Here is a 16,870-nt window from a genome sequence, read left to right on the forward strand (position 1 = left end):
CTGTGGTCGATAGATGGCACCAATGGCTACATTTTCTTTTTGAACGGCAATGCTCTCAGATGTCTGTGCCAGAAGTTATTAGAGGAACCAAGTTCCATACCCTGTTTGATAAAATGTAAAATTTTCTTCATTTTTGAGTAATTTAGCAAAATTTCTAAATGTGATATATTTTAATGGGAATTTGTTGCAATAAGTTTCTTTTCACTCAAATAATGCTTTAAACACAAAAAGGAATAAAAAATCGGAAAAAAATTTAAAAAAAAATTTCAACTCGAAAATTTCATAAGGGGTACCCCTTACGATTTTTTTGAGAAATTTTGCAAAAAAAATCAAATTGATTTATTTTAATGCCAATCGGTTGCAATGTGTTTCTTTTCACTCCAGTAATGCTTTAAATAAAAAAAAGAGTGAAAAATAATCAAAAAATCAAAAAATTCTAAAAAATAAAATTTTACTAAAGCTCATTTTTGCCCCAAGTTTTGCCTATAACTCGGTCGGTATCCAACGGATCGCCAATCTTTAACCTGTGGTCGATAGATGGCACCAATGGCTACATTTTCTTCTTGGACGGCAATGCTCTCAGATGTCTGTGCCAGAAGTTATTCGAAGAACCAAGTTCCATACCCTGTTTGAGAAAATGTAAAATTTTCTTTATTTTTGCACCAAATTTTGACTATAACTCGGCCGGTATCCAACGGATTGCCAATCTTTAACCTGTGGTCGATAGATGGCATCAATGGCTACATTTTCTTCTTGGACGGCAATGCTCTCAGATGTCTGTGCCAGAAGTTATTCGAGGAATCAAGTTCCATACCCTGTTTGAGAAAATGTAAAATTTTCTTCATTTTTGAGTCATTTAGCAAAATTTATAAATGTGATATATTTTAATGGAAATTTGTTGCAATAAGTTTCTTTTCACTCAAATAATGATTTAAACACAAAAAAGAATAAAAAATCGGAAAAAAAATAAAAAAAAAATTTCAACTCAAAAAATCAAAAAATTTCTAAAAAATAAAATTTTACTAAAGCTCATTTTTGCCCCAAGTTTTGCCTATAACTCGGTCGGTATCCAACGGATCGCCAATCTTTAACCTGTGGTCGATAGATGGCACCAATGGCTACATTTTCTTCTTGGACGGCAATGCTCTCAGATGTCTGTGCCAGAAGTTATTCGAGGAACCAAGTTCCATACCCTGTTTGAGAAAATGTAAAATTTTCCTCATTTTTGCACCAAGTTTTGCCTATAACTCGATCGGTATCCAACGGATCGCCAATCTTTAACCTGTGGTCGATAGATGGCACCAATGGCTACATTTTCTTCTTGGACAGCAATGCCGTCAGATGTCTGTGCCAGGAATTATTCGAGGAACCAAGTTCCATACCCTGTTTGAGAAAATGTAAAATTTGCCTCAGTTTTGCACCAAGTTTTGCCCATAACTCGGTCGGTATCCAACGGATCGCCAATCTTTAACCTGTGGTCGAAAGATGGCACCAATGGCTACATTTTCTTCTTGGACAGCAATGCCGTCAGATGTCTGTGCCAGGAATTATTCGAGGAACCAAGTTCCATACCCTGTTTGAGAAAATGTAAAATTTGCCTCAGTTTTGCACCAAGTTTTGCCCATAACTCGGTCGGTATCCAACGGATCGCCAATCTTTAACCTGTGGTCGAAAGATGGCACCAATGGCTACATTTTCTTCTTGGACAGCAATGCCGTCAGATGTCTGTGCCAGGAATTATTCGAGGAACCAAGATCCATACCCTGTTTGAGAAAATGTAAAATTTTCTTCATTTTTGCACCAATTTTTGCCTATAACTCGGTCGGTATCCAACGGATCGCCAATCTTTAACCTGTGGTCGATAGATGGCACCAATGGCTACATTTTCTTCTTGGACGGCAATGCTCTCAGATGTCTGTGCCAGAAGTTATTCGAGGAACCAAGTTCCATACCCTGTTTGAGAAAATGTAAAATTTTCTTCATTTAATTAGTAATTTAGCAAAATTTATAAATGTGATATATTTTAATGGGAATTTGTTGCAATAAGTTTCTTTTCACTCAAATAATGCGTTAAATTAAAAAAAGAATAAAAAATCGGAAAAAATTTAAAAAAAAATTTCAACTCGAAAATTTCATAAGGGGTACCCCTTACGATTTTTTTGAGAAATTTTGCAAAAAAAAATTAAATTGATTTATTTTAATGCCAATCGGTTGCAATGTGTTTCTTTTCACTCAAGTAATGCTTTAAATAAAAAAAAGAGTGAAAAATAATCAAAAAATCAAAAAATTCTAAAAAATAAAATTTTACTAAGGCTCATTTTTGCCCCAAGTTTTGCCTATAACTCGGTCGGTATCCAACGGATCGCCAATCTTTAACCTGTGATCGATAGATGGCACCAATGGCTACATTTTCTTCTTGGACGGCAATGCTCTCAGATGTCTGTGCCAGAAGTTATTCGAGGAACCAAGTTCCATACCCTGTTTGAGAAAATGTAAAATTTTCTTCATTTTTGCACCAATTTTTGCCTATAACTCGGTCGGTATCCAACGGATCGCCAATCTTTAACCTGTGGTCGATAGATGGCATCAATGGCTACATTTTCTTCTTGGACGGCAATGCTCTCAGATGTCTGTGCCAGAAGTTATTCGAGGAACCAAGTTCCATACCCTGTTTGAGAAAATGTAAAATTTGCCTCAGTTTTGCACCAAGTTTTGCCCATAACTCGGTCGGTATCCAACGGATCGCCAATCTTTAACCTGTGGTCGAAAGATGGCACCAATGGCTACATTTTCTTCTTGGACAGCAATGCCGTCAGATGTCTGTGCCAGGAATTATTCGAGGAACCAAGATCCATACCCTGTTTGAGAAAATGTAAAATTTTCTTCATTTTTGCACCAATTTTTGCCTATAACTCGGTCGGTATCCAACGGATCGCCAATCTTTAACCTGTGGTCGATAGATGGCACCAATGGCTACATTTTCTTCTTGGACGGCAATGCTCTCAGATGTCTGTGCCAGAAGTTATTCGAGGAACCAAGTTCCATACCCTGTTTGAGAAAATGTAAAATTTTCTTCATTTAATTAGTAATTTAGCAAAATTTATAAATGTGATATATTTTAATGGGAATTTGTTGCAATAAGTTTCTTTTCACTCAAATAATGCGTTAAATTAAAAAAAGAATAAAAAATCGGAAAAAATTTAAAAAAAAATTTCAACTCGAAAATTTCATAAGGGGTACCCCTTACGATTTTTTTGAGAAATTTTGCAAAAAAAATTAAATTGATTTATTTTAATGCCAATCGGTTGCAATGTGTTTCTTTTCACTCAAGTAATGCTTTAAATAAAAAAAAGAGTGAAAAATAATCAAAAAATCAAAAAATTCTAAAAAATAAAATTTTACTAAGGCTCATTTTTGCCCCAAGTTTTGCCTATAACTCGGTCGGTATCCAACGGATCGCCAATCTTTAACCTGTGATCGATAGATGGCACCAATGGCTACATTTTCTTCTTGGACGGCAATGCTCTCAGATGTCTGTGCCAGAAGTTATTCGAGGAACCAAGTTCCATACCCTGTTTGAGAAAATGTAAAATTTTCTTCATTTTTGCACCAAGTTTTGCCTATAACTCGGTCGGTATCCAACGGATCGCCAATCTTTAACCTGTGGTCGATAGATGGCATCAATGGCTACATTTTCTTCTTGGACGGCAATGCTCTCAGATGTCTGTGCCAGAAGTTATTCGAGGAACCAAGTTCCATACCCTGTTTGAGAAAATGTAAAATTTTCTTCATTTAATTAGTAATTTAGCAAAATTTATAAATGCGATATATTTTAATGGGAATTTGTTGCAATAAGTTTCTTTTCACTCAAATAATGCGTTAAATTAAAAAAAGAATACAAAATCGGAAAAAAATTTAAAAAAAAATTTCAACTCGAAAATTTCATAAGGGGTACCCCTTACGATTTTTTTGAGAAATTTTGCAAAAAAAATTAAATTGATTTATTTTAATGCCAATTGGTTCAAATAAGTTTCTTTTCACTCAAATAATGCTTTAAATTGAAAAAGATTGAAAAATTGTAGTAAAATAACAAAAAAATCTATAAAATTGCCTATCTCCTAGGCTCATTTTTGCACCAAGTTTTGCCTATAACTCTGTCGGTATCCAACGGATCGCCAATCTTTAACCTGTGGTCGATAGATGGCACCAATGGCTACATTTTCTTCTTGGACGGCCATGCCCTCAGATGTCTGTGTCAGAAGTTATTTGAGGAACCAAGTTCCATACCCTGTTTGAGAAAATGTAAAATTGTCCTCATTTTTGCACCAAGTTTTGCCTATAACTCGGTCGGTATCCAACGGATCGCCAATCTTTAACCTGTGGTCGATAGATGGCACCAATGGCTACATTTTCTTTTTGAACGGCAATGCTCTCAGATGTCTGTGCCAGAAGTTATTCGAGGAACCAAGTTCCATACCCTGTTTGATAAAATGTAAAATTTTCTTCATTTTTGAGTAATTTAGCAAAATTTCTAAATGTGATATATTTTAATGGGAATTTGTTGCAATAAGTTTCTTTTCACTCAAATAATGCTTTAAACACAAAAAGGAATAAAAAATCGGAAAAAAATTTAAAAAAAAATTTCAACTCGAAAATTTCATAAGGGGTACCCCTTACGATTTTTTTGAGAAATTTTGCAAAAAAAATCAAATTGATTTATTTTAATGCCAATCGGTTGCAATGTGTTTCTTTTCACTCCAGTAATGCTTTAAATAAAAAAAAGAGTGAAAAATAATCAAAAAATCAAAAAATTCTAAAAAATAAAATTTTACTAAAGCTCATTTTTGCCCCAAGTTTTGCCTATAACTCGGTCGGTATCCAACGGATCACCAATCTTTAACCTGTGGTCGATAGATGGCACCAATGGCTACATTTTCTTCTTGGACGGCCATGCCCTCACACGTCTGTGCCAGAAGTTATTCGAGGAACCAAGTTCCATACCCTGTTTGAGAAAATGTAAAATTTTCTTCATTTTTGAGTAATTTAGCAAAATTTATAAATGTGATATATTTTAATGGGAATTTGTTGCAATAAGTTTCTTTTTACTCAAATAATGCTTTAAACACAAAAAGGATTAAAAAATCGGAAAAAAATTAAAAAAAAATTTCAACTCGAAAATTTCATAAGAGGTACCCCTTACGATTTTTTTGAGAAATTTTGCAAAAAAAATTAAATTGATTTATTTTAATGCCAATCGGTTGCAATGTGTTTCTTTTCACTCCAGTAATGCTTTAAATAAAAAAAGAGTGAAAAATAATCAAAAAATCGAAAAATTCTAAAAAATAAAATTTTACTAAAGCTCATTTTTGCCCCAAGTTTTGCCTATAACTCGGTCGGTATCCAACGGATCACCAATCTTTAAGCTGTGGTCGATAGATGGCACCAATGGCTACATTTTCAATCAAAAAAAATCAAAAAATTCCAAAAAATAAACATTTACTAAAGCTCATTTTTGCCCCAAGTTTTGCTTATAACTCGGTCGATATCCAACGGATCGCCAATCTTTAACCTGTGGTCGATAGATGGCACCAATGGCTACATTTTCTTCTTGGACGGCCATTCCCTCAGATGTCTGTGCCAGAAGTTATTAGAGGAACCAAGTTCCATACCCTGTTTGAGAAAATGCAAAATTTTCCTCATTTTTGCACCATAATGTACATCAATCTCACAAAACACTTTAAGTTTGACATCACTGCTATGGAATGTGTTTTGGTGAACGAAGCGATGAAAGTTGTCGGTTTCGAAGAGCTTTCGCTTGAACAAATGTGGCTGATAAATATGTAAGTTTGATATAAAATAAAACTTTAATGCAAGTAAATGAATTGAGTTCATGTAAGTACTCACGTTAGCATTACGATTTAAATATCCACTTTTATTTTCTGTATACACATGCGGTTCAGTGGGTGAGCATATGCAGTCGATTACATTATCAGTTTAAGTCATGGTTGCCCCAAGTCGGTGGCCCATTAGGCCCATCGCTATATACCATTTGAACCCTCTACTCAGCAACACTTTGGAGTTTCGTTTCGTTCTGTCAGTGTCCCCGCTGCCATGCCAGAGAATCCTGTTATTATAAAAACTATTCCAGCAGCTCGGATGCTTGCCTGTATGACTGTACAATAAATATATTCGTAAGCATCGTAAGCACCATCGCTTCACTCCATTCACGGGCTGTTCAAATGAATGTGGTCTAGTAAAATAATGCTTCACGAACGATTGGTTGTTGCTAGTTTCAAATCACATTCCAAGTTTACACATGCGCGTTTCCTCTTTCGTTCGTAAATTAAAAACGTAATTCATTCACCTGCTCGTCCTGCTAATACTGTAACCTGTACGGATAGAATACATCTTTGTCTTCGTTCTTTACACAATCGTAAACATTGAAAGGATAAACAGTCCCAATACATCGATTGCAAAAGTAATGGCAGTGTTGTTTGGGAGTAATTTTGATATCTATACTCAGTTGTTTTTACTTCCTTATTTTTTACATTCAAGTTTTATATTCGTGTTGTATCCTGTTGATTTGGCAGTATCGTTTGCTTGACTTTTTAGTTCCATTAAATCATATCAGTGTATGAATGTGTATGCGATTTGTTTAATTTGTCTTAACATGTTTTTACCCCATTTTAATCTGCATTAGTCGTTGCTGAAACAGTGAACGTTTATACGTTGTTTTGTTTGTAATATATACAATTGATTTAGTTGTGTATTTTAAATTCAGAATTAATGCTCCATACAACATGGCGTAATGTGAACATCGTTCAAATCTCGGCTAGTTGGTTGGAATAAAAATAGATGAGATTTGTTGCGCTCATTTGTTGTATCGTTTGTGCATTTGCATCATTTGTTTGTTTTATTCTTTCCTTTCGCTACTTATTGTCTCTGGACGGCTTCCTGCCATTACTCGTGCTACTCTTTTCCTTGTCTTATTTCATTCGAATCATTTCGAGCGGGTTTTACTTCAAACTCATCAATAAAATTGGATCAAAACTAACAAAAAAAATGTTTAAAATTTAGTCCTGAATGTTTAAAACTGAAAATGCTCGATACATTTTTAGCGCCACTGGCGGTCGATAGTGTAACTAAACGCACTTGCACGCCTAGTAGTATGCAATCTGCCAATCTCAACTTTCCACCGAATTTTGAAATTAACTAGCAAAGCCGTTATTTTTAAAGCATTTTCTTAAATAAATGATGCTAATCTCTTACTTACGAGAAAATAATTAAATTCCCTGCATAAAACTTGATATCGATATCGATGATACCGACCCTTTCGCTTAATATTCCTGTAAAATTTGCCTCGCTCACAGTCCATTTTCAGTGCTGCATCCCTATTTTCCCGTCCCATAGGCGTATGTATACCCGCGCGCCCTCCTTACATAATGCACATATTTCAGCTAGTTTGTGTATAAAATCGTTTTAATATCACACAGTATTCTTCATTTTAAGTGGGTTTTTTTCCCACCTCTCACACACACACATAACTGGCTATTATTATCTATCCCCACGTTTGAATGCTGTGATTCCATTTTCATACATATAGTTTTGCATCAGGCTATTTACATTTGCTCGACAGAACATAGAAACATGCACATTTACGTCAGATAAATACATTCCTCCGTCTACCACTGGCTTTCTCTGATTAGAATATCAAGGGTGGACAACATCAAGAAAAGGGGATAATGAAAAAGGAAGGAATAAACTAGTTTATACACTCCATGTGTGTATTTGTGGCGTAATGGTAAAGAGAGCACCAAACGATCGAACCCAAAACCGTAGTTCTCGTAACAGAGAAAGTTTGTGTGAGTTTCTGTTTTGCTATGTTTGCGGTCGTACCCTACATACTAATGCCGCTGAGGAATTAAAAGTAATACTTAAAGGTATGGATCATCGCCAAGGACACGGTCACCGCTTGCTTCATCTGTGGTCGCTTCTTCCACTGTTTCGAGCCCACCCACGCCAAGCACCGACATGAAAGTGTCGTCCTGCGCCGGCTCCTCCACTCACGGAGGTTTGGTTTTATCTTTAAGACTAGAGACGGTTGCCTGAGGATGGCCGGTACCGTGCAGGATGGCGTAGAAGGGTGCGGGGGCCGGCTGGATGCCGCTTTGGCTTGAGGTCGGACTGGCTGCTTCGGCCGTCTCATCGTCCAGCTGTACGCTGCTGTCCGCGGCGGACGGAATCGTAGGCAGAAAGCGTACACCGAGGCGCGGTGGCGAACAGGACAGCTCCTGGGTGTCTTCCTGGACGGCCGATTGACGGACGAGACGCGGTTTTCCACCGGGGATGGACTGACGAGCGGTACCTGTAGAGAAAAGATGCCCGAGTTAGTATTAGTTGGTCTGTTATCAAACGCTTATCAAGCGAATTGCATACTTAAGGGCGTTTCTACTTTAAAAACATATAAATTAGAATAGTTCAACACAAAACATCACTTACTGGGAACTGGATGACCAACACCATCAACACGTACACCCGGTAATACGACCGACGTGCTGCCACTGGACCGTGAAATGCGCCAGGTGCCGGTACTCTGAGTAGCAGTTGATCCCGACGAATCATTCCGCGAGCTGGATAGGTTCGAGTCCTGCGAAGTCTTGCGCGTAATCAACCAGGACGTGTGACGGCGCCGTGGATCAAGCAACCGCAACGGAATGCCGCAATGATGCTGAGCATTGCGCCACGAGTCCGACCTAGACGAGCTAAAGTTCTCGCTAGACGACACCGAACCGGCCCGCTTGTGTTGCTTCTGTTGGATCTCCGCAATCTGGTACGCGTACTGATCACCGTTGCGGCCCCTTCCGCGCCGGGTACGCTCCTCCGTCGTGCCCCAGCTGCAGAGCATCAGTCGGCGCCAGGTACGTACCAGTACGCCCTGCCGCAGATGATGCTGCTGTTGCTGTTGCTGATGATGGTGGAAGCGTAACCGGGCCGTCTCTTGCTCCATCAGCTTCGCCGAGCAGTTACAGGTTTGACCCGGTAAGAGCGGTGGCAGCTCCTTCGATGAACGCTCCACCAGCGAGTTGGTGTTGGCCGGTGTGTGTCGGTTGCTGAAATTGGAACTATGTCGACAGCGGCCAATACCGCGCGTGACCCGCGATTCTTCGATCGCCTTGCAGATCAGCACACAGTCCTTCTTGAACTGCTTGGTAAGGATGGCGTAAAGGAAGGGATTGCAGCAGGAGTTAAGCGGCAGGATGAAAACGGTAAACACCTTCGCCTGCTCGAGCGAGATCAGATGCAGACCGAAGACGGCGGTAAGCGAGAAGAATGCGATCGGTGACCAGCAGATAAAGTCGGTAAAGACGAGCAGTGCCATGCGTTTGGCGATGCGCGAATCGTTCGAGTTCCAGGCCTGTGAGCCGCGTATTGCACAGTACATCTTGAGATAGCACCCCATCAGGATGAGGAACGCCACTCCGTTGATGAACATGAGAAATACGACGTACGCCAGGCTGCCGGTACCCTTCTGGATCTCGAACGGCAGACACACGGCGAACACGCGGTAGTCGGACACGCCGAGCAGCGGCAGGACGGCCATCGTAATGGCGAACGTCCAGCCGACCGTCATGATGTAGCTGGCGTGCCGCAGCGACAGCCGCTTGTTCAGGTGCATCGCATGCGTAATGGCGTAGTTGCGCTCGAGCGTTATCACCGCTAGCGTGTAGACCGAAAGCTCCGAGCTAAGCACCGCCAGAAAACCGGACAACTTGCAACCGGCACTCATCTGCCACGGGATAGCGTACATGCGGAATTCACCGAGCGTTGAGGCGTCCACCACCGCCAGAAACCCGAGATAGATGCCCATGAAGAAGTCGGCTGCGGCAAGATTGCACACGAGAAACCGTGGCACGTCCATTTTCGACCGGGAAAAGATCAGCACAAACACGACTGTTCCGTTCCCGAGCATGGCAAGCAGAAAGACAACCCAAACGCCACACCGCAACGTCCACCAGTCGAACAGATCCTGACAGGGTAGGAAAGGGCCCGGTTCCGGTAGGCATTGGATTGCACCCGGTTGGGCCGTTGGTGATGCGTGCGTAATACCCAGCTCGTCCTCAAAGTACTCATCCGGGAAGGTGGGTACGTGACCACCTGGATAGCTTCCGTACTCGGCACCGTAAGCGTTCAACAGGTCGTTAATTTGAGTGCCGAACTTTTTGCTTAAATTTTCTGTGAATAAAGGCGAGAAAGGATACGTTGATTAACCAGCCGTTGAGTACTGTTGTGTGGGAAAATATACATAAAACGCCTAAAGTTATGCAAATCGTGCTGCATAAGTAAGGCAACAAGCACATGTCGGTTTGTTGCTTGGGTTTCCATCAACCCAGACGAGAGAACAAGAACTATCAGAACAATGTGACGTCGTTTCTAATAGTTGATGATGTCTATTTATTAAATCCATGGGAGCGTATGGTACTCTAGGAAAAAATGTTCATCAAAACCATGTCCATTTCCCTCTTGTTGGACGATCTTTCTTTATCCGAGAAAAGCAAAGGTTCGTTCCATATTCGGATATAGCCTTGGAACACTTCTAAGAAGCTCCCAATGCAAGTGCTTCATCATGTAGCATTTCCGTCCAAAAAGCAAACCTTCTTTCATGAGGTAATTCTAAGAAACGACGTTGCACAGTTCTAACGTTAACACATCTCCGGAGGAAAAGGGCCAACTTACGCAACTGCGGCCAGATATCGTTGTAGCTGTTGTTCCACAGGCTCATGTCGAACTCGTTGTCGGTTGGAAAGAGAACGTTTTCGCGAATGTTGAATGTATTAGGAACTTTCGGTAGGGCCGTAGTAAGCGGCAGAAAGGAACAGCAGTGATAGGCGTACGACAGGACCAGCGTCTGGATGCGAGGAAATGCTTCCGGTGGTGGAAACTCCCGCAGGTGCGGATTATTAAAGGTTTTCAGATGCAGCAACCGTTCGAGTCCGACCGTCGGTAGCTGCGGGAACAGATTATTGCCTAGATTTCTGCAATGAAGAAAGCAAGAGATAAATGGGAAAGGTAAACATAATCCCAAAAATATGACCTTTTGGCCACTCACACTAGAGTGTGAAAGTGTGTGGCAAATTGCACTTACAAGTCTTCGAGCTTTTTCAGTGGCCGAAATGCGTCCGGATGGATGAAGAAAACTTGATTCGATTCCATGTCACTGTAGGATGGTACGAAAACAAAAACAAAAACGAGGAAAGAACGAAAAACCAACAACCATAACATTTCCAATGAGATAAATGCAATTGAATTTAATTTCACCGATGATTTATTCGCAATCGCGAGCGTGCCACAATGTCGCTCGCTCACCCTCACGACCACTACTTACAGCACTTGCAGCCGGATCAGCCCGATGAATGCGTCGTGCGGAATAGATTCGATTTCATTGTTTGAAAGCAGCAGATCGTGCAGCTGACCGAGACTAGAGAACGGTGCACCGTGCAGTGAGCTTATCCTGTTGCTGGCTAAATCTCTGTTGGATTCGTGTTGAAAGTCCGAACCGATCCAACGTTGAACCAACCATTGCAGCAGTGCACCGGTTTCCGGAACAGTACCGGAGATGGAGAAATGGACAGCACAGACAAGCATGGCATGGTAGCACCAAAGGTAGATAATAAAGAAAAATGTAATTTTCTCCAACATTTCACCATCGCTTTTGGTTGCACATCTTGCTCTTGGCGCAAAAGCGAGTGCACGATGAGGACGCATACTTACAGCAATCTTAAATCACGACAGTTTGTTACATTTGGAATGCTTAACAATATATTGGATTTCAAATCCCTACAGAAACGGGGTAAAAAGAATGACGACGGAAATTATGGAACTTTTTGTGAAGGATTGGACCACTCCGGAGTTGGCACTTACAAGCTTCTCAAGCGGGGTGAAGTCTTACAAATATGATCAGGTATTTTGGACAGGTTGGCTCGGTCTAGCCGCAGCACCTCGAGCGAGGTGCAACCGTCCAGTGGAGGTAGTTCATTGAGGCCGCGTACATCGGAAAGAATGCTTGTGTATATAGAAGAGACAAATTGCAGTGGTAGTAGTTGGACATTTGAATAAAGTTGTTTCGGACGGTTGATGATAACTTACAGCTTTCGAAGCCGGGGCATGTTTTGGAGTGCGCCAGGTTTAATACCGGCCAGCGGGTTGGACTTTAGATCCAGAGAGACTAGATTTTTGGGGAAATCACCCTTCGATATCCACCGGATGCGATTGTTTGATGCCGAGCTGGAAGTATAGATCATTGGACGTAAAATAAAATAGATTGGCAAGCGGAGATACGAGATCCAGAACGATCCTTTCGAAGAATACACAAGTGAAGACATAAAGCCTTTTTTCTGTCGTCTTCCGGTTGGAAAACTATAAAATCGAATGAAAGTTTTCTATGCCTTTCAAAAAGCTTGACGTATCTGGCCAACGTTCCTTTCACGCACGACTTTTACCCGCAGACGAAGAAGCAGCCACTATTGTACTTCGCAACAGGAGGCACATCACACGATGACAGCTAGCAGAAGCAGCAACAGAAGTAGCTCAACGGTTTTCCTTCACAACACAGCTGGCACATTTCGCTGACGGAGCAAGTGCCGGCGAACCACTAATAGAATGCGACGTAAATCTTACAGCAGAAATGTTGAAAGGCTTATGAATAATGAATGAAGCCGGAAGCGTAAGCCGGACACTATCCACCACCACCCTTGACAACCGCGACTTTTTGTACAAAGGGACATCATGCTGGGTGTCCCAACGATCCCAAAACGATACCCGGTATGGGGTACGAGAGTTTGAAAAATCTTCCTCTGATAGACGTAACAGTCCGGGAGCACTTTCACATTAAAGAATAGAAGAGAGAGAGAAAAAAAAATGGAAGCAGTAGTTGGATTTTCCCCCCAAGCGAGCGATGTGCCTTCTTGAGCAAGGACGGTTAAGATTTGCCCGATGGCGATCGTCTCAAACGTCTGTACGAACGTCCCAAGCGGACATGGCTAATGGGAAGGTAAATCCAATTAGTTAAAAAGCGGACAGGATAGTATGGGGAAATGACCACGAGACAAAGAGCAAATAATTGCCCCGATATGCTTTCGCTGCATCTTGAACAGTTTGGGGCACTGGGCAGTGTAGTATTTTTTTTGTAGCCAGAGATGATTTTTTTTTCTTCCAATTTTCCAGTTCCGTTCTATGGAAGTAATATCCTGCTTCGCTTTTAATCGCGCTGGAATCGGCCATGCTGGGTGAGGTGGAAAATTGGCTTCCTCATGTAATTGTGGTGTAGTAGTACCTGGGGGTCATTTTGGCATGGAAGTGAATTGAATGATGAGGTAATGTGAAATAAGAGATTAAATTGCTGAGAAATAGGTCTGCCCACTTGTTCCATAGCTTCACAACCGAATGCGGAACTTCCAAACAATTATTTCCGTAGAATAGACTGCAGTTGGAGAATATATAGTAGTGTGTGGTTGGATGTTAGCTCAGAGAAGCACGCCAAGATATTTCCTTTTTTTTTGGCAGGATATTTTACACGATAATACGCCCCGCTTGTTACCGACACCGATTATAATACTGTTTGAGGTCAAAAGGGTAAAAAGTTACACATCATCTCGTTTCGCACCAAGTTTTATATATCTTTACGACCTGCTTCATCGCCCGGCGGAAGGTAAAGTGCATAACTGCTTCCAACATGCCAACCCATACCAAAAAACCGATTTGCCGAAAAAGCTGACATCTGATTGCATACTTACATTTCCTGCAGCATCATTAGGTTCTCGAGGCCAACAGGCACGGAGCTTAAGCTATTATCATCTACATCTCTGCAAATGGGAGGGAGGGAAAACACAAATGTAGAAAGTGCACTCGTTTAGTACGGCCGGTAATTCATACATTCCACCAGCCACGCCACGACCCCGCTTTAACACCCTTTAAAGCTCAATAAATCCCTTTCCGAAGGGCTGGAACTTTTAATCGCCCACATATATACCGCCCTTATCGAAAGGATTGGAGAATGATTCTTGCACTACGAGCTGCAATGGTTTTATGCAAATAATTTTGGCAAACTTTTATCCCTTCGTTTATTTTCCACCGATGTTAAGGTGTTGCCCTCTCCTCAAACAGGAAGTGAATTGTTTTAGTACGAGCCAATAGTTTTTGTGTTCCAAGTTCGTTTTTTGTTTGTTTTGTATGGGTACATTTCCATACCATGAAAAAAGGGAAAGGGTAGAATTTATTTGTGTGTGAAATTTATCTGAACCAATCGGAAGGAAAAGTTTGTGAGTTTAAATTGTTATTTTTTTTTGAAAGCTTTTTTAAAGGAAAGAGAACGATCCGTCAGAAGTGAGTGGCGTGACTGGGTTCGTTTAATGTTGGCATTGGTTTACAATACTTACAAAACTTTGAGTCGTGTTAGGTTCGTTAAAGCACCGGAAGTAATTTCACTTATTTGATTTCTTCTTAATATTCTGCAATGAGCGTAGAAATTAGAGAAAAAATTATGAAAATGAAGCAAGCAAAAATACTTTTTATTGGACTGCTGATTTTAAAATATTATAAAAGTGGTCATACTTACAACATGTATAAATTATCCAAAACTGGAAAATCTCTTTCTCTGATTATTGTAAGTAAATTATTACCTAAATTTCTGTAAGTAAAGATTTGAGAAAGAAGAAACTGAGTAAAAATGTCATTTCAAAATCGCCACTTGACTACACATCAGGCGTGCTACATTTTTCACCACCCGCCAAAGTGGTATCATTTTTCAACTCACATCTCTTTGTTTTGTGTTTTTTTTTACTTTTACATAAAATGATCTTAAACAAAACCCGCTTTTAGACAAAAAGCGACATCCGAGCTCTGCACAGCTTTCAGGCTGATTGCGTTCACGGATCACTTTCTTAGTGCGGGGAGCGAACTAACACATTGCGGTGACACACATTTTTCTTGAAACGTCAGATGAAATAATGTCATAGCATCCAATCTCGGTCAAAGTATGGTCACATCATCATTCAGCAGAAACATGCCCGACGAAACGGTTTCCGGTACGGGCCAACGTGCGGACCAAACGGTGGTGCAGCGTGAACCGCAGGAAAAAGCATGCTGGAAATGCGCCAAGAGTTGCATCTTGCAATGTTTCTCAATTTGTGCAGGGAAGGCTGGTGGCTGGTTGGTGTGATACAACCAAGGACCAATGTATTCGGGCTGTGTATCATGTGTCAAAATGTTAGCACAAAGCGATACCACCACGGAAGGATATTCATGTCACAATGTACAATTGTTCAATCGTACGTACGAGCGTTTCGATTGGTTATCGAAAGGGGACATTCTACCCCTTCATTGTATAGTGCAAAATGGTTTGTAGCATCGGAGACCGTGAGAGTGCCAGAACTTATGATTGATTATTCCATTCATGTTCGGGACCTTTGAAACAAAATTTTGACAGATCTATTTTCGGTTGAGTGCTCTTTGCAGTCGACAGCGCCATATGACACGCCATATAGCACATGAAATGTGAAAAACAAATTGAATCAATTTCAGTACGTTACTTCTGGGGAAATGGGTAAACTTTTCCTTTTGCTAGCTCTCCCCAAAAGTGGAAAACATTTATATCATTGATAAACGGCACAACGATTAGCTTGAAATGCATCCTTAATCCGCTCCCAACAAACACACTCCAAAACATCACTTACAAAGCTTCTAATGATCTCAGTCCGATCAGTGCGTCCGTCGGTACCCGCTGCAGCAGATTGCCCTCCAGTCTCAGATTCTTCAGGAAGTGAAACCCCCGAAAGGTAACGTTCTCCATGTCGGCGATTAGGTTGTTGTCTAGGTAGCTGCAATAATAAATCAGAAAATCCCAGTCATAAAGTTAGATGCGTGGCGAAGTTTGTGCTTTACCATTCCCGCACTACTTACAGCGTGGTTACCGTCCGGATGCGCCTCAGTGCTTCCATCGGGACGCGCCCCAAACCACAGCTTTGCAGTGCAATCTTCTTCAGGTTCGACAGCCCAAAGAATGCCTCGCTGTTGATGTGATCTAGCTTGTTGTGGGAAAGGATTCTGTAACGGAAAAACCGGTACCGGAATGGAAATGGAAGTTAGTTTTAGTTTTCCGGTTTGTGCGTTCAATTAGCAGTGAAAATTGAATTGCAAGGATTACACCTTCAGCTAACTACCCAGCAAATGATCCTCCACTACGGTGCTATGATCTTCTACAGTTGGGTGGATTAAACATAAAACTCGGGGAGAAAAACTTTTTAATGTACTTTGTCGAACAAAAACACTCTTGCCAAACTCGATCCTCATCATCACCATCATCAGGAGCCTTCAAAGAGTTAAACTAATAAAATCGGCTGACAGAGTAGAAAAAGTATTGGAAGCGAAGCGGGAACAAAAAACTTTTTAATTACAAAATATTTGCAGTGTCTTCTTTTACCAAACTCGGCGCATTGGAACTGTTTTGCACACGAATAGCATCGAGTACTTCGCATTATAAGGTAAATGAGAAAGCCTCTGTCATACCTTTGTCGTTATCGATTTAATTACTTTTGATACAAGAATGTCCTTTTTGGAAGAATTTTTCGCTACAGGTACCTTTATTAGTGTTTCAGAAGTGGAAGTTAATTTTTCATACTTACAACTCCTCTAGATTTGGCAGCATTTCGAATGACTTATTTGGTAGGTTGGTTATGTTGTTACTACTAAGATCTCTGTGGAAGAAACAAATAAAAAAAATACAAATATTCCATTAGTCCCGAAACGTCATTAGGATGAGAAATGGGAAATGGCCAACAGCAGCTTGTAATGATGGACACACACCGATAAACGACCG

At 40.8% G+C, this 16,870-nt stretch overlaps 1 protein-coding gene across 1 annotated transcript in view; it reads right to left on the reverse strand.

The window, feature by feature from the left end:
• Positions 1-5,911: 5,911 nt before the first annotated feature.
• LOC125761191 (follicle-stimulating hormone receptor) overlaps positions 5,912-16,870 on the reverse strand; it is a 98,549-nt gene continuing 87,590 nt past the window's right edge. The window contains exons 4-17 of the mRNA XM_049422100.1: positions 16,677-16,748; positions 15,955-16,098; positions 15,729-15,872; positions 14,612-14,683; positions 14,433-14,504; positions 13,791-13,859; positions 12,145-12,282; positions 11,920-12,060; positions 11,770-11,835; positions 11,384-11,527; positions 11,144-11,215; positions 10,735-11,033; positions 8,500-10,233; positions 5,912-8,365 (exon numbers count right to left, since the gene is read on the reverse strand). Of these exons, the coding sequence (XP_049278057.1) occupies positions 8,064-8,365; positions 8,500-10,233; positions 10,735-11,033; positions 11,144-11,215; positions 11,384-11,527; positions 11,770-11,835; positions 11,920-12,060; positions 12,145-12,282; positions 13,791-13,859; positions 14,433-14,504; positions 14,612-14,683; positions 15,729-15,872; positions 15,955-16,098; positions 16,677-16,748 (3,469 nt within the window). The 3' untranslated portion in view covers positions 5,912-8,063. The remainder of the gene's footprint in view (positions 8,366-8,499; positions 10,234-10,734; positions 11,034-11,143; positions 11,216-11,383; positions 11,528-11,769; positions 11,836-11,919; positions 12,061-12,144; positions 12,283-13,790; positions 13,860-14,432; positions 14,505-14,611; positions 14,684-15,728; positions 15,873-15,954; positions 16,099-16,676; positions 16,749-16,870) is intronic.

This window comes from Anopheles funestus, chromosome 2RL (genome assembly GCF_943734845.2).
Source record: "Anopheles funestus chromosome 2RL, idAnoFuneDA-416_04, whole genome shotgun sequence".
NCBI lineage: Eukaryota > Metazoa > Arthropoda > Insecta > Diptera > Culicidae > Anopheles > Anopheles funestus.